Source organism: Festucalex cinctus, chromosome 5 (assembly GCF_051991245.1).
Source record: "Festucalex cinctus isolate MCC-2025b chromosome 5, RoL_Fcin_1.0, whole genome shotgun sequence".
In the NCBI taxonomy this organism is placed as follows: Eukaryota; Metazoa; Chordata; class Actinopteri; order Syngnathiformes; family Syngnathidae; genus Festucalex; species Festucalex cinctus.
In genome coordinates, this window is record NC_135415.1 from 1,732,501 (window position 1) to 1,755,156 (window position 22,656).

At 44.5% G+C, this 22,656-nt stretch overlaps 1 protein-coding gene across 6 annotated transcripts in view; it reads right to left on the minus strand.

Annotated features, from left to right (window-relative positions):
- Positions 1 to 22,656, minus strand: part of ydjc (YdjC chitooligosaccharide deacetylase homolog) — a 324,913-nt gene that overhangs the window by 193,249 nt on the left and 109,008 nt on the right. The window contains exons 5-7 of one of the 6 annotated variants that reach the window (XR_013283723.1): positions 15,134 to 15,260; positions 9,299 to 9,620; positions 8,566 to 8,807 (exon numbers count right to left, since the gene is read on the minus strand). The exons of 2 other annotated variants lie outside the window; for them this stretch is intronic. Coding sequence is in view for 1 of the 4 variants with exons in the window: in XM_077522779.1 (XP_077378905.1) it covers positions 4,921 to 4,979 (59 nt within the window). In the remaining 3 variants the exon portion in view is untranslated. Of the gene's footprint in view, positions 1 to 2,986; positions 4,980 to 8,565; positions 8,808 to 9,298; positions 9,621 to 15,133; positions 15,261 to 22,656 lie in introns of those variants that run through there. 3 more of the 6 variants (XR_013283722.1, XR_013283724.1, XM_077522779.1) reach the window with 3 other exon arrangements.

Consider the following 22,656-nt stretch of genomic DNA (forward strand, 5'->3'; position numbering starts at 1 on the left):
TTCAAAGTGTCACTCGGGCCGAAAATATTTCAAAGTGTCACGCAGGCCGAAAATATTTCAAAGTGTCACGCAGGCCGAAAATATTTCAAAGTGTCACCCAGGCCGAAAATATTTCAAAGTCCCACGCCTGCCAGAAATATTTCAAAGTCCCACGCCTGCCAGAAATATTTCAAAGTCCCATGCCTGCCAGAAATATTTCAAAGTCCCACGCCTGCCCGAGAGCTCTCCAAGTCCCACGCCTGCCCGAAAGCTCCCACAGTCTGACGCACGCACGCACGGGTGGAAACACTTCCACCCCGCCTCCCTGACCGAGCGGCATCCAAGACCCGCCTTCGGAGGGCCCCCGCCGGCCGGCCTCGCGCCGGTGTTCGGGCGGACGGCTCCTCCGGCCTGCGGGTCGCACTCCAGCGCCCTTGGCGGCCGCGAGCGCGGGCTCGCACGCGACGGCGCGCCCCATCGGAAGCGAGACCGAGACGACCACCTCTGGCGACGGCGCCAGATCCCGCCACGTAGGGCCCCTGTCGGCCGGCGTTCGCGCCGGTGTTCGGGCGGACGGCTCCTCCGACCTGCGGGCTGGCGCGGAAGCCTTCACCCAGCCGTCCCACGACGGGGCCCTCCGCTCCCCCCCGGAGCGGCGGTGCCCGGAGGCTGGTGGCGGTGCCTTCGGCGAGCACCAGTTTCTCAAAACCTCTCACCTCGGAGGTCGGCGGAGGAGGAGGCAGGAGTCCCTATCTCTCCCCCCGCGCCAAGGCCCCACTCTCCCACGCGGGCCCCGGACCTCCGCGCGCCGTGCTCCCCACCCGCAAAGCCTTATCTGGGCGCGCGCGCCCGGGGCCGCCCCCGACCCGGGGCCCCGGACCTCCGCGCGCCCACCGCGGAACGCCCTGGCCCGTCCGTCCGCCGGCGGCGGCGGCCAGCCGGCGCGACCGAGGCTACCTGGTTGATCCTGCCAGTAGCATATGCTTGTCTCTAAAGATTAAGCCATGCAAGTCTAAGTACACACGGCCCGTACAGTGAAACTGCGAATGGCTCATTAAACAAATATATTTCCTTTAATTTTGACCAAAAAAAACAGCACAGTCACTCTTCAATAGTCTTAACGCTCAAAATAAAACACAAAAATGCTCTTTTAGTTTCAGATTCACAATTTTGAAGTATTTCCAAACCGGTGACATTTTGGTGAAAAACTGCTGCAAGCTAGCGCCAGTTACAGGCAAGGAGGACTCACTTAACGTCTTCCCCCTCTGCCATCGGTCGCTTGAACTCGTCTGCGTCACGAGTACTCGAGTACTTGAAAAAAGGCTGGTATCCGCCAGATACCGATACCTGGTATCGGTACTCGCCCATCCCTAATTATTATTATGATGATTTTTTTAGATTTGAAGCTGCAAATGTTCAACGCGTATTGAATTGAGTGGATAATCTGGATATAAATACCCATTGTTCCTTATATTTCCTGTACAATAATAGTCCATTTACAGACTTGCACACATGCGGTGTTCGTCAACTTCCTTCAATGTGGACATTTTTTTACCCTCCCGGGCCGTTCGTTATCCGTAGAAACTCAGCGAATGTGCGTGCGTGTGAAAGGCAAGATATTGTGTGCCATACTGCCTGCATATCTCGTAGAGTTATGCTGCGTTCTCACCAAAAGCGAGGGATGGCGATTCGGCGGCGCGTTTGCATTGTAGTCAATGGAACAAAAGTGCGTGGGGCGGCGCGGAGGACGCGTTTCTCGCGTTGGGACGCGGTGCGCAGCAGCGAAAATCTGCACATACGAGACGAAAATCCGCACATTCGTCGAAGTTCAAAAAATTTAACTTTTTTCGCGTTTCGCCTCGCGGTAGCCAATCGGCTTCGAGTACACGTCACACACAGCGTCCTCTCTATTGTCACCCCAAGCGCAACAACACGGCCAGCCGTGACAAAATGATAATCAAGAAAGTGCTGGTAAGTCTGTTTACTTGCTTTTGAACTGTACCGAGTTAGCAGCAATTCTTATTATTTATGCCAAAGCTATTTTTAGCACAAATGCCGGCCGCCAGATTGCCACTAAAAACAGCGAGAAAGTGCGATCACATACCTCAAAAGAGGAGAAAATAGTGCCACGGCTGTTTTGTCCCAGGAAGGAAGTGGAAGTAGTTGGCGGCGCCCACTTTTTGTTGACTCGCTAAAGTGCTCCACTTCCTTGTTCACCAAGGGACACGCCTCCTCCTCTCCGGTGCGCACGAAAGCGCGAATGAGTGTTAATCGTTCCAAAAAACACTACGCGGTGAAACGCTCGCGAATGAAGCGTCCCAGTTCGCCTTTTCGGATTTGGTGAGAACGTAGCATTAGACGGTTAGCTTAGCAATGCATTGCTACTCGCAGTCGTCTCGCGGCGCCTTAAGCAGCAACTTCCAGTAAGTCAACATACAGTGCTTTATTATTATGATTATATTAAGAGGAGAAGCTTGGTTAATGCTTATTTCCTTGCTGGGCATAAACAAAATGATTTGCACTTTTAATTGACTTGTCACTTATGTTACACAATATATAAATAATATACATATACATTAGGGGTGTGAATTGCCTAGTGCCTGACGATTCGGTTATTTACTTTGAAAGATTGGGGTCTCCTCTTTCATTAGAAAAAAAAAGTAGGATTCTACCTTATTCTGTTCTTGAGTAATCATCATTTGAAAATGGCTTGATTTGACATAATTCAAGAATCTCGGGCAAAATAAGGAGAAATGAAGCTTTTTGTGAAATGATGCATTTTCTGCAAAACAGTGACTTTTACAGTAATATTTTTTGGTTTAGTGACATCTCAAATATCTCAACAGTCCTTGCCTTCCATAAAACATGAAAAAAAAAATGAAAATGTGTTTTTGATAGCAAAATAAGGATGTATTTACATATCTGATAGCGTGTGTAAACAGCAATATTCTCACATTTCACAAACTATTTACAAAATGTTGATCATTTACAGGAATGTTTAGTTTAGTTTAGTTTATTCATTTTTTCCTTTCGGACACATTACAGTTTACATCAATCACATCACATCATTTGCAACATTGACATCCGAAAGAAGGGCTGACGGGTAGAAGCCGAAGCTTATTCGAGACCCGTCCCCATCGACCCATTACTATAACGCATCAATCATATACATTATTTAGAATAGTCATGAATTTTTATCGTTATCCATCCCATACTATCCCAGACACTGCTCGCTCAGTTCATCTTGAATGTCCGTGTGTAGATTGTGGCTAGTCCCAGTCATTTAGAACTGGTGAGTCGGTCCCCAGACGCCACCAGCAAGCCCACCCCGCCAGGCGAGCAGCCAAGGTAAGCGCAATTCTTCTCTTTCACCAGTAGGGTCTTCGCTGACCTCGGATCAGCTTTCACACATGTTGTGCTTTCCAGAAGAGTAGATCGGCTTGCATTCAGCCCATTGCTTTCAAGCAATTTCAGCACTCGATTCTGGTCAGGTAGCACCACTGGTTGCTAGCATGTTGTGGATCTGATGACTCCTGTGCGCTGCCCAGCCTCGCTCACCCAGCAGAGCGGCCCACGCCAGCTGCATTCCAGGAACCAGACCACCAACCCCCATTTTGCGTATTGACAGCAGATTCATTGGAGCCACAATACAGCCTTATCATGTAGCCTTGACTGTTAGAACAAATGTCCAAACGGAATTCGAGCCAGACAATATTTAGATTCAAACGGGAACAGCAATACATGTTATCAATGCAGGTGTATAAACAAGAGTTAGCCTTGGCAAAGTCAGCAAATAATCATATACAACTCCAGCTTTGGGTAATTAGTGATGTTGTTGTTGTTGTTGTTGTGATATTGTGAATTACTGTTGTCTCTCAAGCGCTGCCAATTCCTCAGCTCCTTTCACGATTCGTGTTTTTAGTTGACCAGAGTTATCTTAGTTTGAATAAAAATTCGGCAGTCTTTTGTCCACGTGCTTTCGATAAGTCCATTCTTTCTCATTTGTCGAGCCTTTTTGGCGATGTCAGCATTTCGTTTGGTGAGGTTTTCGTTGATGTAGACATGTTTCCCACGAAGCTTGTGACGGTCTCTCAGAAGAGCAATCTTTTTCTTTCTGTCAACAAACCTGATCAGAACTGCCGGTGGTCGTGTCCCTCCAGTTGGAAGCGAAAAGCACATCTGAATGTGCGCAGGATCAACAGTTAATCCCAAATCTCTGAGTTGAAGTGTCACTTGCTGTTCCACAGTCTCGTTCCCTGAATATTGGTCAGAATCTTCCGTGCTCGTGCTAGCCGCAGCTCTCGAAGGGCCACGGCGCGGCTTGATCTTGATACCGGTGACTATCACATCGTTGATACGAAGATTTTGTTCCAAATCATCCACTTTTTGTTCCAAGGCAACAATGCGTCGATCTTTTTCCTGTGTCTCTTTCTTCAATTGCTGTATTTCCTGAAGAAGTGGCTCAATGCTCTTCTTCATTTCAAGTAATTCGGCAACCATTCCACTGAGTTTTTTAAGAGAAGATTTTATCTCCTCAATCTCGTCAGCTCTTTTTCCGCCAGGCATTCTGCAACAATGTAGTTAAAAATCCCAATGCAAAAATCAACAAGTAGTTAGATTCACGAGCGAGTGCAGGAGCAAGTACAGATGCGTCCTTCCTCAACAGATGCGTCCTTGAATATGAATTTATGTTTGTATGTTTATGTTAACATGTTTGTGCATGTGTGTGGGCGTGCGTGTGAGTGCTCGTGTGTGCGTGCTCGTGCGTGTGCGCTATTTACGTACTATACAGGGAAATAACAGCTCCATTTTCACATTTGATAAACTATTTACAAATCTGGGATTATTTACAAAATATGCATGCATGAATGGGTGCATGGGTTTTGTTTTGAAACCCAATAGTGTCTTTTGTGTGATCGCGTGTGAAGCTTTCTTCTGCGTTCAGGGGGACACTGCAAGATGTTCACACGCTTGTGCCTCTGCCAGTGTAGTAGCTGCTTCTGTAAATTACAGAAAATACTGTGATCAAGATGTAATTTTTATTATTGTTGCAAGGTATTGTGAAGTTTTTGTCGCTTTTCACACTCTCTTATGCAGAATCCGGCTCCTTGATCTTTCTATTCGTCATCTCTTGACCGATCGTGACAAACGCTCTGATCAAAAGCGTGAGCTTTTGTTTTTAGCGGCCTCCGGTTAGCGGCCTCCGGTTAGCCGCCGTTAGCACTCGTCTTTTCTCCCCCAGCCACCGGCCCCCACCACTCCACAACACTCCGCCTTTACTAGGAAAGCACATCCTTCTCGTGTAAAGAGACCATCACTGCCATCAAGAGGGCACAGTTCGTCACTACAGTGCTTCACGGGCTTAATATTCAGAGGGAAACTGCCCAAGAGTCTCATCCACCCATTCATTAAAAAAAAACAGATTTGACGAACTTTTTCGTCTTCGGGTGACGCCCACCGGGTGTCACATGACGAACTAGTTCGTCGGCGGATTGCAAAGAGTTAACAACAGCTCAAACTTTGTTTCAGATGGTGGATGAGATGCTTATGGAGTGAGTATGAGTCGAAGGAAACTGCTACACAGGCGACATGTTTGGAAGATGATTTGGGTGATGTATCTGGTGTTTGCATCCAAAATGTGAGTAAATTTATTGTACAATATACATGCTTGATAACACACCAATTTATGGAAAAACAAATTACTCACCCCACTTAGTGTTCAAATTTGTCATGTACATGTAATTTACAAATGTATTGTGCATTTTTCAAAGAATAAAATGCTGTATAGGTGTAAATATTACCTGGATTCATTACAAATCAACTGAAATATTGCAAGCCTTTTATTGTTTTAATATTGCGGATTATGGTTTACAGCTCAAATATCCTATCTCAAAATATTAGAATATTTCCTCAGACCAAGTAAAAAAAAAAAAAAAAAAAAAAAAAAAAAGCCATAATATTCTAATTTTCGGAGACGGTCCTGTATTGTACGCAAAGTCCTGGGGCAGCCAACATTTGATATGTATTTTTTATTTGAAATATTAACATCCACAATGTAGCGATAATTGGGTCGTCTTTTGGACGAATTAATAATCTGGACGTTACAGAGGTAAATTATATTTACCTCGATAACCTCTAGGGGCACCACGTTGGTTTTGCTTTGGGTTAACAGGAGCAAACAACGACCAAAATCCTTCCTTCATCAATCATTTATAATCTAAAGTCGCCACACTCGATATTCAGTGGTTCGTTGTACTAACAAAAGAATAATAATCCACTCGGAAACACAGATGACTTAGGCGGAATAGAGTTACTAAAACATACATCTATTCACGATTGCTACACTACAGAATCAAAACACTGCCTATCTAACTATTCTACCGTCAGAAGAAAAGAAATAAAATAAAGCTAATGAAAATAAGGAAGGAATGCGAATGAATAAGGAAACAGGGAAAAGAGAAATTTGACCTGCCAGATTTGTGATATGTTTCAAACGTAAGTTGCACGCAGTGGTACCAATTTGGGGAACGTGGACTTACGAGAATAGGTGTTGCGTCGAAGCGAACAGAAACGGGCGGTCTTTTGAAAGGGGGAAAAATAGTCAATGTTTGTTGAAAAAGGCAAGAAAATCAAAAAAAAGGGGCTATTCCACAGGTGGGCAAGGAAGCCGCTCGGGGGCTGACGTAGTTGCGCGGCTCGTCCCTTGATTGGTCGGCGACTCGGCGAGGTTGATTCTCCGGCAAGGTTGGTTCTGCCGGACAGCTGTCCGACTCCAGGTGTTGGAGCTCGGTCCGCTACGCGCCTGCGTACGGGGAAGGCCAGCCGTTGGAGGTGAGCTAGCACCGCGGCGGGGCGCCACCGAATAGCAGGTGGTGCGGAGCGGCTTAGGTGCACAACCTTGAGTCCGGCGGTACGTAGCAAGTGTACCCCGGGGCCGCTGAGCTCGCTGCTGGCGGGCAATCACCGATGGTGAAGAAAAAAAGGGAGTAAAAGAGTCTTTGGGGTCAGCGTTGCAGTTTGCACCTGCTTTGGCATGGCGTGGAGCGAGTGTCTGCTCTCGGCAACGGTTGCTGCCAGAAAAAAAAGGCCACGTGGTTGGCAAGTTTCTTGGAACAAAGAGTTCGAGCAGGTTGGGACACTTGCAGGTCGTTAGCCTGAGGATGATGATGTTGGAAGAGAGTTTTTGGAAGAGAGACAGCGAGGGGGTCCCCTCGTCTTTTTAAAGTCTATGGGCGGGGCTTCAGTAGGTGGTGGCACACCCTTCTGTTCGCTCGCGCAGACTTAAAAAAAAAATTATCAAAGGGATTAATAATTTGGCATTAAATTTGGTCAGTCTGGCAAATCAGTTTTCCCACACAACCCGTTTAACACACATCGTAATTAATGCATCATAAACTAACTTGTGAGGTAACCTCTACTTGTCTAATCTGACTGAACTGAAAGATATTGATTATAATGTGTAATATGTAAGACATAACATGAATCATTCGTAGTTCAGTTATCTGTCAAGAATTATCATGGTATAAATGTGTAAAATGCGGTTACTTATGTGAATTATCACTAAGGATAGTTCCAAGTTTCACCACTTGACGGTGGTGTTGCTCCATCTAGGGCCCCCCTTGGAAGGGCAAGACGCCAGAATATCCTTTGTGATTGATAAGAAACTTCCTAAACATTCCTTTGATCAGTCGTTTGTATATTCCAATCATTGGAGCCATTTGTTCGGGCTCCGAGAAGACGGGCTTGAATACACTCCTTCGGCAGACGCATAAATTCCTTTGTCACCTGGTCAGCGGCTTCAAAAGAGCTTTGTTGGTGGTTGGGTGACCACCTGCAGAGCTAACCAAGCTTAGATCCTGTCTGGGCAGTGGAATATTTATGCAACTGCAGAGAATTTGCTTTAGAAGAAGCAAACTTTAAAAAAAAAATTAGAGAGTAGACTGGGCCATAGGCAATAGTTGTTACAACAATTAGAATTCAACCTAATCACAACATAGTGGGGAAAAATTAGGAATAGAAATGAAAGTTAATTCTAATTATTTTGCCTATATGTACAACACGATTAAATAATTCAATGGGTATATTATTATGTACAGAATACAGAATATGTGGAGGATCTTAAGAAGATTGTGGAGACCTTCTGTCAGGGGGCCAATCTGGATGAGGACACACTCCTTGAAAGCTGCCGCTGGACCAGGAAATACAGAACGAACGCTGACCACTGTGTGCAGACTTTCAGAAGCCAGACTAGGCAGAGGCTGTGCGGTCATACAATTCGCACTTTACTTACCGTTAACTTTTTCAGTGGAGTAATAGCTGAGTTTTAGACATGACAATTTCAGACTCGGATATTGGATTTTGTGACCAATTGTAGAAAGAGCAATGAGCTACTCCCTTTCGATATTTAAAAAAAAAATATATATATATTTTTGTGGGAGATGAATCACTGGATAGTTTGACTGACGACTCGCAAGATGCAATTTGTACATTTGTAAAATAAAATTGTAAATTTATAGGCATAGCTGATTGTTCTCTATTTGTTCATTTATACTTTGGATGAAAAGAAAAAGGCATGTATTTCTTTTGTATAATTGCATTTATTTATATCATATTTCGTGGTATCCTTTGTAGTCATTCGATGGAAATGTTCTCCTTTTTACTGACACTACACAAGAAGGAATCGGTAAGCGGTCTGCAGGACTACCACACTGAGGCAGACCGCTTTGAACGTCCAGTGATGGGTTATGCACTGGTTCTGCTGCGCTCCGGACTGACAGCAAACGCTCTCCTTCACTGTTGCCATTGCTACACAGTTACCACAGGAACACCTGCAAAGCATAAGCAACTATTTATTTTTTTTCAGCCATTTATAACATTTACAAAGAATTTGTTCATTATTTGAGAATTACTTGGATTATGTATTTCAAGCACTTCAGGAGAAAAAAAGTGTCATGCATCTGACTGGTATGAGATCAATTTAATTTCCAAAATGCATGTTGTACCCTTTCTCCATTGTGAATTGAGTCTCACAGAGGTTGGCATGTGCCAATGTAAAAGGGGCAGTGGTGGCTTCACTTCTTACGACAGCGAGTAAGCAGCATTTAGTTTATAGTTTGCATTTTAAGATGGATAAGTTCTGTTTTGCTCCTACCAATATAAATTAGCTTTTTACTATAACAAGTAAAGCATAATAATTTGAGTGTATTGGGCTAAACCAAGCTACATTTTGGCCACAAAGCGTTTGCTATTTCGCCCATACAAAAATATAAACAGCATTGTTAGTCCATAATTTCTTTTTAAAATGAAGAGTAAGATTTACCATTCTGTGTTCTGGAGCCTGCCGATGTCGTCCTCTACCTCGGCAGTTTGAAACTGGTCACAGCCACCTTCATTGTAACGCAGACGACTGGACACAGTTGCACCAGCACCTTCATCAAGAAAAGGCTCAAACCGATACAGCTGGATACATTCCTGGGCTGAAATATCTTCGTCTGAAGACTGCTTGTGTAGTCGGGGACGTCAAATTCCAACTCTACACTTGATAGCGAGTCAGAAAGCCCCTTACTATCCGTGTAGTTCTCCATATCCTCGTATTGTTTTCGCCAACTTCCGTACTCGCGGTGACGTCACGGGTGTCCTGGCTTGAAAAAAGGGGGCGTTGCCAGTAAGCTGCCATGTTTTGGAAATTCACGATAAATATATCATTTGTACAAGCACTTGTCATTGCGTTTTTAACACAGTCATCATTGAAATCATATTATTTGTACTTTTTTTTTTTTTTTTTTTTTTTAATACTTTTAGGGTGACTTTTTTTCGTGTCCCATACACTTTAATGCTCCATTAATATAACATTCTTCCATCTTAATTTTTAAGGTGTGAATCCTAACCCTAAGTAAGACGTTTTCTTGAATATTTTTCCATCAAAAATGGATGTTTAAAAACCGATTCGGCTGCCTATTGAATCGATTCGAGAATTGCGAGCTGTAGTATCGCGATATATTGCTGAATCGATTTTTTTAACACCCCTAATATACATACATTATTCGCTAGTGATTTAACGATAACGGCAATATCGTGATATCGGGATATTAAAACTTCCACAATATATCGCCGTCGTCATGTCACAATATTAAAAGGGTTAGGGATGTCACGATACCAGATATTTAGTAGTCGATGCCGATACCACTGAAATTCCACGATACTCGATGCCATTTCGATACCACGGTAAAAATAGAAAATAAGCAATAAATTCCATGTACTTCAACATTCACTCCTTTATTAGAAGTGAACAACAAACAATGATACTGTGTGCTTAAACAGAACAATTGGCATGTACCTTTAAAGCATTAAATTAAAATACTGTGCATGTACTAGCTAAGTACAGTTATAGCTCAAATAATGTATAAAGCTTACAACAATCTACTCTGTCATAGTATTCAGAAGCCATTTGAAATGAGAGAAAGTCCTTATGACATAAGGAGAACAAGTGTCTACAAAAAAAATCAAAATAAGAACAAATATTAAGCAAATCTGTGTTTCTGTAAGAGGTGTTAATTTGTGGAATCATTTTGGAAATGACTTGACAAGATGCAAGTCAATTGTTGAGTTTAAAAAAATGTTTCAAAGCAAAGTTCAAGAGCATTATTTAAATCAGACATGAGCTAGTACAATTGCAGAAATGTTTTTTCGATGTACCATTATGAGTGTAATTAAAATTGGTTTTGTATGAGGATGTATTATTATTGTGTATGCCTATGAAATTCATGTACATATGCTACTGACAATTGTACGTATGTACATGAGCAGGATTATACATTTTCTTTTATTGTAATGTGTTCATTTACTGGATTTAATAATGAAAGAAGTTAAAAGATACAAAGAATAAGGAGTAGGACTAGACAAGTTTTTAACTTCTTTTAACCTCCCTTTGGACATGTAAACCATCACAAATAATTGCTATGAGTTTCTTCTTTAAATTTTTATTTGTTACTTGTTTATGTTTATATTAGGGCTGTCAAAGTTAAAGCGTTAATAGATTAATTAATCACAGAAAAAAGTTAAATTAATCACATATTAACACAGATTAATCGCACTATTTTTTCGGACCGCACTTGAGCCTTGAACGTAATCGCGGATGGTTACATTGAAGGCTGCACAGGTCAGTGATTAGGTCAATGCACGGCATTTCCTACGCCTGTTGTTCCAAAATGAGCGGGGTGACTCCAGTTGGTGTGCTCGGTGGTACATTTCACTTTAAAAAAACACCCTGACGGGACTTTAGATACAACAAAAGTAATTTGTGTTTAATTAATAATTGCTGAATTGCACCCAATTAATATGATGCTGTTACGTTTTGAGCAATACACGCATGCATGCAATTGCGTACATGCATTTAATCAATGTTTGCAAATGACATTCAGATAATAAAATGTGTTAATGTCAAAATATTACAGTATTTTGTATTTATTTTAGATTACGCAAATACGCGAGTAATTTAGCTGATTAATCGTGATTAGTCCAAATTTAAAGGTGTGATTAATCAGATTAAAAATTGTAATCGTTTGACAGCACTAGTTTATATGTTATGTTTATATGTTCAATAAATAAACAAACAAACAATAAGTACTAAACACTAAAATACTGTAAAATGAAAAATGCATCACAGTGAATGTAGCATTAAAAAATAAAAATCTCATACTGTGCTGCCTATTTACCAATCAAATGCAGCACGTAGCCTCACACACACACGCTCACAGACACGCACGCACACGCAGTCACACACGCAAACCAACAAAATAACGAATAACGTTTGATATATTATTTCAAGATTGTTTAATGTGTAGCGAGTAGTGACGGGAGTCGGAGGCAGTGTGTTGAAGTCCGGAGCCAAAGACCGGCGGTTTATTGATATCAGCTTCTCATCGTTTAACAGCAACAACAACTCACTCTGCGCGAGGCTCACAGACCTACCAACATTTTGTTCTTTTATCCTTTCATCCTTTCATCCTTTCATCCCAACAAACTCCCCCTTCGTCCCAACGTTCCGTGGGTGAATTATGTTCTAATCACTACACAAGCCCCCCCAGAATTCACCCACAATCAAACTCTGGATGACGGGGCGGCAAAACTGCCCGACCCCTGCGGGTACAGGACCCAGGGAGCGAGGGCAGGAGGGACACAGCAGAAACACCAGAACAGTCCCGCGCACCAACTGGCGGGGATGCAGGAACAACTGGAAGGGACCCCACACGGTCCACAAGGCGCAGCCCAGGGGGGCGGCCGCGGCGGGGGCGCGGGCAACGTCCAAGGGTCCGGCCAGGTCAACATGAGCCGGTTTAACTTGCAACCCGGTGTCGGAGCCCCGAAGCGACTGGGTGTCACGGTCGGAAGCCTGGTCGGCCGCCATCCGGGAAAAGTCGAGGCCCAGCTGTACCGTGTTGACGGCTGCCCTGGACAGACAATCCGCGACCACGTCGTCCTTGCCAGCGATATGTCGGATGTCCGTGGTGTATCCAGATATGAACGACAACTGTCGCTGTTGCCGCGCGGACCACGGCTCGGACAACTTCGACATGGAGAAGGCGAGCGGCATGTGATCGACGAAGACCGTGAACTCACGGCCCTCCAGGATGAAGCGGAAGAGGCGGATGAACCTGTGGTAAAAAGTCACCATCCCGAGGAACTCCCGAAGACCCTGGGCCGTCCGGGGTCGAGGAAAAGCGGCAACAGCTTCCACTTTTGCCGGGAGCGGGGTGGCGCCATCCTCGTTGATGAGGTGGCCGAGGTATTGGCTGGAGGGCACACCAAAGACACATTCTGTCTTAGTGCCGTAGGTCCGGATCGGTGCATCGTTGGCCGCTGACAGGTGCGGGCCGTGAGTGCCCCCGGCAGCATCTTCAGCCGAGGCAGGCAACACGCTTCTGCGGGCGCCGGAGTCACAGAGGAACTTGAGTCTGGAGAGGGTGTCCATGATAAACAGCAGCCGGCACTCCACTCACAGCTGCAACTGAGTGGAGGCGTCGCCGTTTCCCGACGCAACAAAGGAGCAAGGGGCGCGGCACCTCTTCGCCTTGGTACCAAAACGTGCGTGAAAGTAGCATAAGCCAGGGGCCGATCGGCCATCCACGGCAGCGCGTACCTTATGTGGTGCCGTTGCGGCCGCCGGGACCGGGAAGGCGCGTGCAGAGGCCAAGACCTCGTGGTTGTGACGCTGGGTGGCCAGGAAAAAGCGGTCAGCTTCCTCCGCCAGAGCACGTGGCTCGGAGATGGTAGTGTTCGCTAGCGCCGTAGCTCTGGCCGCCGTGGAGCTCCCGAGCGCGGCCCCGACGTGGTAGTAGCGCGTGGAATCGTCCGTAATTCCCCAGATGGCAAACTGAGCTTCAGCTTGTACAAACCACGTCGCCGCGGCCGACTCCCAAAACTCCGGTAACTTGAGACCAGCGGAGTTCGCCATGTCGCTCAATTCGATCAAATTCTCAGCCTCGGAAACGTCAACGAGGCGGATGTCGGGGTCACCAATGTAGCGAGTAGTGACGGGAGTCGGAGGCAGAGTGTTGAAGTCCGGAGCCAAAGACCGGCGGTTTATTGATATCAGCTTCTCATCGTTTAACAGCAACAACAACTCACTCTGCGCGAGGCTCACAGACCTACCAACATTTTGTTCTTTTATCCTTTCATCCTTTCATCCCAACAAACTCGCCCTTCGTCCCAACGTTCCGTGGGTGAATTATGTTCTAATCACTACAAATGTTACTTTAGGTGATTCAGTAAATTAGCTGCCCGGCAAAATTTCCTAACTTTATTATGCGGGACAGACGAGGCTGAACATAACGCTAATGTTACTTCCCTCATTTAGTGTGGGGTCATCATACGAACGATATTAGTTTAGATATGGACAACATTGATAACACGGGAATTCAAATGCACTTGCCTTGAATTCTTTGTACAAGTCTGGATGTCCATGTTTCGCTAAGTTGGATGTGTTCCCCTTTCGTCTGGAAACGGTTTCGGCATCTCAATCCCTGCGCATCAACCTCAAATCCAAAGTCTTACGTGACTTTTGGTGTTTTTCTTCTCAACTAATTGAGGGGCCGCTGCAGTTGAAGACGACACAGATGTGCGGGCTACTTCCATGTTGCATGCATGTGGCTCTACTTCCTTATTATTGTCGCAGCGGGAGCGTAGTCACGTTACGTCATTAGACGTTAGGTGGGTTGCCAGATAAGCGCTCATATCCACCCAGTTTACATGATGTAAGCTTCTGTGAGTGAGTGCGTGTGGGATTTAAAAAAATAAAAAAATAAAAAAAAATAAAAAAACATCCCCAAAACAACACAAAAGACATGGCCAGATATGCCGCCTCGATACCAACGGTACTTCGGGTATTGTAGAAAAGGCAGTACCGTCACATTTTCAGAATCTTGGCATCGACTTGGCACCGAAGTATCAGTTCTTGTGACAACCCTAAAAGTGGTTGATTTCCATTTGTGCACCCTCTGGTGGCTTTTTTTTTGTTTTTTGTTTTTTTAAGTGCAGTTTCATTTTCACAAGGTATGTTTTGGCCCTTCTATGTCAAGCCAAGCCATTTTCAGCACTTTATATTGATGAATGATTTGGGAAAATATGTGTGTGGACTAAGCAATAGTTATAGCAATAATTGAAAAAATTTAGCATAAAAGATCCTTGACAAACATAATAGAGCCTAAAACCTTTGAAACTAGATGGTTGTATCACGGTTACATCAGTTCAAAACAGACACTTTACCTCCCAACTTAACACGTGATGAACTCAAACTTAACCCAGACATCACACCTTCCCCTGACAGAATTTAGGGGAATCATTTCCTTGACAATATAACAGGTTATAGCCCTTTCTTGTAATTTCTTTGTGCCTATGCCAACTTTTTTCATAAGGCATGACTAACGTGAACGCTGCTGTTAGAGATGTTTGCTTAGCACGGCCGATAGTTGTTGCCTCCCCTTCGTCAGTCTTTTTTTTTTTGATAGGCTTCATACTGAAGTCGGTGGTAGTTTTTCAAGTGTCGTGTTGCCTCTAGACCTGGCTACTCGCTGATAGCACATTTTGAATCTCAAGCTTTTCTTTTGGTCCACGTCTTTTTTTCTGAATCCGAAATAAGTCCAAATAACAGACCTACCGCCCTTCTTTGGCACAAGTTGCTCTCTCTCCCCTCCTTTGTAGCGGCAGAAGTCCCTTCTTCCATTAAATCCACTTCGGTGCACGGCAGTCACAGCAAGCCTCGATGTGCACTTGTTATGGTTGCGCTGTACAGAATGAAGGGCAAAAAAAAAGAAGGCACCGGAGCGCAGACTAAAGGCGCCTTGACACTTGCACAATTTTGTGGCACGAATGTGCCAGTGCGCGAACTAGTCGAAAAGTGGCGTGAAGTGTGCGTAAACCCGTCGTGACTGCGTGCCATGTCGGGGCAACAATTTTGAAATGTTCAAAATTTTTGGCACGACAAAATTTTGCGACCGGGTTGTGAACTATGCGCAAACTGTTCGTGAAATCGTCGGGACGATGCGGGAAGGATGCGAGCCAGTGCGTGGCAGTGCGCGTCTCGGACGGGCCTGCAGCGCGCCGAGAACACGATCAAACTTGACTATACTAGAGGAAGTTTAACAAGATTTCCGTGGGTGAACCTGCGGAAGGATCATTACTGGAGAGAGAGGGCGAGCAAGGACACCGCCCCCCCTCGCCGGTGCCAGAGGCGGCCACCTCGGAACCCGACAGCCGACGGGTATGCAACTGGGTTGGGGAGTCCCCCTTTTTATATGGCGTGCCCAAATCGGCAGATACCGTCCGAATTGCGCGAACTCATCGTGCAAATGCGGGAAGTGCGTAAACTATGCGCAAACTATGCGCAAACTGTGCGGGAACCTCCCAGTTCCTGCCCCAAAATGACACGACTTGCCACGACAGAATCATGCCCAAAAGTCGTGCAAGTGTCAGGCCGCCTTAACTTGTATGAGCCAACAACGCTGATTGGCCAGCGCCATTAAGACTCGCGCAACAGCAATTGTGGTTGACTAATACAGCTATCACTCAAACACCAAAGGGGGAACAAAAGAAAAAATACCTAAAACCGCACTGTTTTACGATTAGGTTATTGCACTTGGTCAAACATCGATGTCCATTAGATTTAGATCAATCGAGCAGCCCTATTCATGAAACAGATGCATCTTTGAAAGCGCTATATAAATAAAGGTGACGTGACTTGACTTTATGAAGAGTGGATATCAATATTACACCCTGTCATTTTTTTTTTCGACAGTATGAAACAGCAGAGGCTATCAGTGGCCTCATTGTTGGATCTGTACACTCCTGCGAGAAGAAGACTAATGTAGGCATCCAAGGATTCCTCATCAATGTCATTCCACATATTGCCATGGACTTTTTTTTCCCTTCACGGTTTGTCATAGCAATGACGATTTTTTTTTTAGTGACAATGGAACAAACAAATCAAAACATGTATTGATGTCACAGCAAACCTTTTGATCCCAGGGGTCATGTTGATGACAAATGTTAGCTGCTGCTTTGCTTTGTACAGTACATCAGGAGTTACTGAGCTCCAAGAGATGTTGGATCTTTTGGATCTTGGCTTAGTCAGTCTTCTCATTGTTGCTTGCTGTAAGCTGGAGACATGTACTCCGCGAGTCAACATTTCAATGGCTCAGGAGAGTCATATTGGGACACCACACACTGACGATCATGCAAATGACCACCATTCACATTAGAACGTTGAACATTCATGATCCAACGACGTTGATGGGTACAGACAGGTGTGTCACACAAAAACAACTAGCCGCGTCAAAATTGACCCAAACAACACAAAAGACATAATTTTCACTAGAACATTTAGAATTTGGTAACATTTATTTTTTTGATAGGATTTTGTTTAAATAGAAGTGAAAAAGTCAAAAGGTTTTGAAGCTGTAAACAAATTCATGTAGTACTTGAGTTCTGGAGTTGGATCCCAAAAACGCAGACACAAATTAAGAGTTTAACACTTTATTCGCATGACAAATCTTGCATGTGCGGAACGTACTCACGACGAGACCAGAAACAACGAGAAGGTATCAAGGATCAATAGGCGTGGAACTAACTTGGGGTGTGGGGTGAGCAGAGGAACAGATGCATAATTTGGCAAAAACACACTTCTCTGTCTCACTATTATAGTCTGCGAATGGATCTGACAAGCTGCGGCCAGACGTGTGGGTATGTAACACTGATAGGTTGCTGAAACAGGACTGACATGGATTTTTTCTGATTAGCTGCTGACTGACATGCGGGTAAAACTGATTGGCTCCTGACCAGTCGAAAGAGATTAAAAATTCCTGACATCACATAGTTGCTGGTTACATGCTGATTACATCAGTTCAAATAAAACGAAACAGACATTTGCCACAAACAAAACACAGTCATGACAGTACCCCACCCCCCCTCAAAGGACGCCTCACGGTGGAACCCCAGGTTTAGCCGGGTGGAGGGAGTGAAAGTCCTGCAGTAAAGACAGATCAAGAACCCAGGAGCGGGGAATCCATTGGCGGTCCTCCAGTCCATATCCTTCCCAGTCAAGCAAATACTGCACCCCCCAGGCTCTCCACCTAGAATCAAGAATTTCCCTTACTGTATAAACTGGCTCACCATCGATCAGCCGAGGAGGAGGAGGAGGCACCCACGGCAGGCTCAGTGGACTGGAGACGGCTGGCTTGATCAGAGAAACATGGAACACCGGATGAACCTTGAGAGTTGGTGGGAGCTTGAGTTTGACAGAGACTGGATTGACAATGGAGTCGATTTCGAACGGACCGATGAAACGGAGATTCAACTTCCTGGACCCCCCCCAGCCAAATGCAAATTCCTTGTGGAGAACCACACTTCTTGACCCGGGCGGTAATCGGGAGCAGGCATCCGCCGCCGATTAGCGATCTGTTGATTGAGGTTAGCGCTGCGTGAAAGCGCCGCTCTGGTCTCCCATCACACCCGATGGGCCCCCCGGAGGTGATGCTGTATCGAAAGGATGGCCACTTCTCCTTCTTGTGAAGGGAACAAGGGGGGCTGGTATCCATAAGCTGACATGAAGGGGGAGCGGTCTGTGGCCGACGAGACTAGTGAGTTGTGAGCATATTCCACCCATGGTAGGTGAGTGGACCACGACGTAGGGTGACGATGACAGACACCAAATTTTGGTTGACCCTTTCTGTCTGTCCATTCGTTTGTGAGACTTCTGCTTCCTGCTTTCCTAGTGTGTAGACGCAATCTGCTCTGCTCCTGCTTTGCTTTGCATTCTTTCAGCTGATAACTTCTTTTTTTCTTTCTTTTTCTGGGATTTTTCCTGGATATTTGCCTCGATGTGGCTGTACTACCTTTTTGTTTGGTAGATACAACCAGCTGGGCGCATTTTTCAACATTTTTTATTTTTTTTTTGGAAACTCCTCACGATAACGTGAGCACGGCCTGCTAATCAGCACGCGACTGCTACTAGCAGCATGGCTGGACGAATGATGCCTTCCATCTCGACCGATGAATACCACAAACTTCTTCAGAAGATGGCAGTGCTGGAGACAAGAATGCACCGCCTTGAAATGTTTGTGGAGGTGAATGGAAAATCGTGGAATGACACCACACTGCCAATGTCTCCAAACGGTGGTCATGACAAACAGCTAGCTCCATCCACCGACCCTCTGTGGAATGTGCTGGGAGCAAAGCCAAAACTGAGGAGTCGTCGCCCAACAGCTGGACCTGACCGCCAACTAATGCCTGAGGAAACACGTCGGCCTATGCAAAAGGCTACCTCAACCCCAAGAAATCAGTCTTGGACGTTGGTACCAGCAAGAAAAAGGAAACCGTCTCTTGGCCGACGAAGACAAAATACTGATATCGAACTGAGAAACAGGTTTGCCGTGCTGTCGCCGAGCCAGCAAGCCTCGGGGGATCACAGCACCAGTCAAAGGTATGAAACCGGACCTCCTCAGCAAATCCGTTCAGCTACTGAAACACAAACACTGATAATAGGCGACAAAGCCTTGTTTGGTGTTAAACGTCTGTGCAGCAGAAAAAACACAAAAGTTCTGTGTTTTGCTAATGACATGGTGCTGGACATTTCTGAAAAAGTCGACAAGATTGCTACTGACTACCCGACTGTGAGATCGATTGTGATTCACACAGGAGCATTCGATGTGTTGAAAAAACAGTCGGAGATACTGAAGCAAGACTTTATTACCCTTCTACACAAGATAATATGCCTAAATGCAGAGGTTTTTCTGAGTGGTCCTCTGCCTACTGTCCGACCAGGTGATGAGCGTTTCAGTCGGATTATGTCACTCTCGAGATGGCTGAAAAGCATCTGTGCTTCTTACTCAGTGAAATTTATTGACAATTTTTCTATGTTTTGTGAACGTCGCCATCTTTTCCAACGCAATGGGATTTATCTCAATAAGCAGGGAGTCAGATTACTGACAGCCAACATCTTCCATAGCGTGCGTCACTGGACGCTATGTTCCCAAAACAAAGGACATGAAACACAACAACCGATAAGAAGAGGATCTGGTGAGGCTGGCTCACTATCTTGCACTCCCTGCCCTTCAGAACAGATTGATTTGTCCTCATCTGCCCACACTCCAAACACCGAACATCCAGCTCCCCTGCTCCCGAACGACACCTGCCAAACACCACCACGACCACCACCACCAGTTTCACTACCAGATGCACCCCTGCGCTGTTCATCGCCCCCAAGCGACACCTGCCAGACAGCGCCACTACCGGATTCACTGCCGGATGCACCCCCGCGCTGTGCACCGCCCCCGAATGACCCGATGACTGACTCGCCAGCGAGTCTCACCAACAGGTTGAGCAATCTGGTCAATCTGTCCATACAGCTAAATAAAAGTCTCTCCAGGCAGCTTCCTGCTGATGACGGTTCGCCCATGCTCCCCCCAAGACGCCACATTCAGCTATCCACTAATCGTCTGACTCCACCAAGCCTCAGCATACAGCTCCCCACCCGCCGACCTCCATCTTTGGCTATGGAGAATCTCAACTACAGCTCGGTCTGATATGTTTTGGGTCCAGACTACATATACAATATAAAAAACGTGTGTTCCCAGAATAAGTCAGGACCCAAGGAAGCTTGTAGCATTCCTGTGATTACAAGAAGTAGAAAGTTGGCAAAAGAAATGAGAAGAAATAAGTCAGAAGCGACAAACCTAGTCAGTATAGCTTGTGAACCTCTGACTAAATCAGCGTCTCCGATTGCCACTGTGAGACTAGCGCTACTAAATACAAGATCACTAGTTAACAAATCATTGTTGATTCATGACATTATTATGACATATGATCTTGACTTATTTCTCCTCAGTGAAACATGGCTAACAGAAGGTTCCTGCAACACGGTTCTCAATGAGGCAACACCAACAAATTTTAGTTTCATGAACAAATGTCGTAATGGCAAAAAAGGTGGTGGACTTGCTGCCATTTTTAAATCTCTATTTCAGTGTAAAGAAATTTCATTGGGAAGCTTTAATTCATTTGAATATCTTAGTCTTTTGGTAAAAGGTGAACCAAACATCGTCATTGTCATAATTTATAGACCTCCAAAACAAAAAGGCAGATTCATGGAGGAATTTGAAGAAATGCTGTCAGTAATTTGTACCGACTATGATTATCTGGTCTTAACTGGAGACTTTAACATTCATGTTGACAACAACTTGGATAAAAATACCAAAGAATTTTGTAATATACTTGATACTTTTGGTCTCTCACAACATGTAAAAGGTCCAACACACAATCAAGGTCACATTCTTGATCTCGTCATCTCTAAAGGTGTTGACATTTTATCTGTTGAGGTGAAAGATCTGGCTATTTCAGATCATTCCTGTGTGTTTTTTGAATTACAAACAATCCCAGAAGTTCAAACAACTACTGTCTCGATTAAAAAAAGGTACATAAATGAGAATACAAGCAATATGTTTATGGAATTAATGGCTGCATCACCAACTGTAAATGCAGAGACCGTTGATGAACTTCTGGATGAATTCACCTCAAAAATCTCAAATGTTTTGGATGCTGTTGCTCCTATTAAAACTAAGACCATTTCATCCTGAACTAAAACACCTTGGAGGTGTACTACCAACATAATGACTTTGAAATCTAAATGCAGAAAAGCAGAGCGAAAGTGGAGAAAAACTAAACTCCAAGTTCATTTTGACCTGTACAGACAATGTCTTTGTCATTTTAACCAAGAGTTAGTAATAGCTAGACAACAACACTTTTCTGAAATTATTAGTAGGAACCTCAACAATACACGCACTCTATTTGGCGTGGTTGACAAACTTACAAATCCCCCAAATCAAACAGCGCCAGAACTCCTCTCAACAGATAAATGCAATGAATTTGCCTGCTACTTTAGTGAAAAAGTACAAGCCATCAGGTCAAACATTGTTACAAACCAGCAAAATAACAAAACGATGCTGCACTTAAAATCACCTAGGAATAATTTAATTACCATGACAGAATTTGACTCAGTGGATCAAAATACTGTAGTAGACTTGGTTCAGCAATTGAAACCTTCCACGAGCTGTCTTGACACAATTCCATCTAGCTTTTTCAAAACCATTGTGAAATCTGTTTAGATCGATTTACAACAAATAATTAATTGCTCACTTCAATCAGGTGAACTTCCTAAATGTCTGAAAGTAGCCGCCGTCAAGCCCATTCTAAAAAAGAGAACACTGGATGTCTCCCTGCTAGCAAATTATAGACCAATTGCAAACCTTCCCTTCGTAACTAAAATAGTTGAAAAAGTGGTTTTTAATCAACTCAGCAATTTTTTGAGCTTAAACGGACTTTTGGATAAATTCCAGTCAGGTTTCCGACCTCATCACAGTACAGAAACAGCTCTGATTAAAGTACTGAATGATATAAGATTGAGCACTGATGCAGGGAAGGTATCAGTGCTCGTCTTGTTGGACCTCAGTGCAGCATTTGACACGATTGATCATAATATACTGTTAGACAGGCTGGAAACTTGGGTGGGATTAAATGGAACAGTCCTTAAATGGTTCAGGTCCTATTTGGAGGAAAGGAGTTACTTTGTGACCATTCGAAATTTTGAATCTGATCGAAAGGCCATGACATGTGGGGTCCCTCAAGGGTCAGTCCTTGGACCGTTGTTGTTCAGTCTGTATATGTTACCTTTGGGTCAAATGCTTCAGAACGCCGATGTTGACTATCATAGTTATGCAGATGACACACAACTGTATTTATCTATGTCCCCAAATGACAGCAGTTCTATTAACGCATTGTGTCATTCTCTAGAGCAAGTTAACAACTGGATGAACCAAAATTTCCTCCAGCTGAACGAAAACAAAACGGAGCTCATTGTTTTCGGCAATAAAGAAAAGAGGATTGCTGTTAAAAAACAGCTTGAGTCACTGTCTTTAGAAACTAAAGACCAAGTTCGAAATCTTGGGGTATTAATAGACTCAGATCTGACCTTCAGTAATCATATTAAATTTATCACTAAAACAGCCTTTTACCAGCTGAAAAACATATCCAGACTGAAGGACTGCATGCTTCAAGCAGACCAAGAGAAGCTTATCCATGCTTTTATCTCCAGCAGACTAGATTACTGTAACGGTCTTCTGACTGGACTCTCTC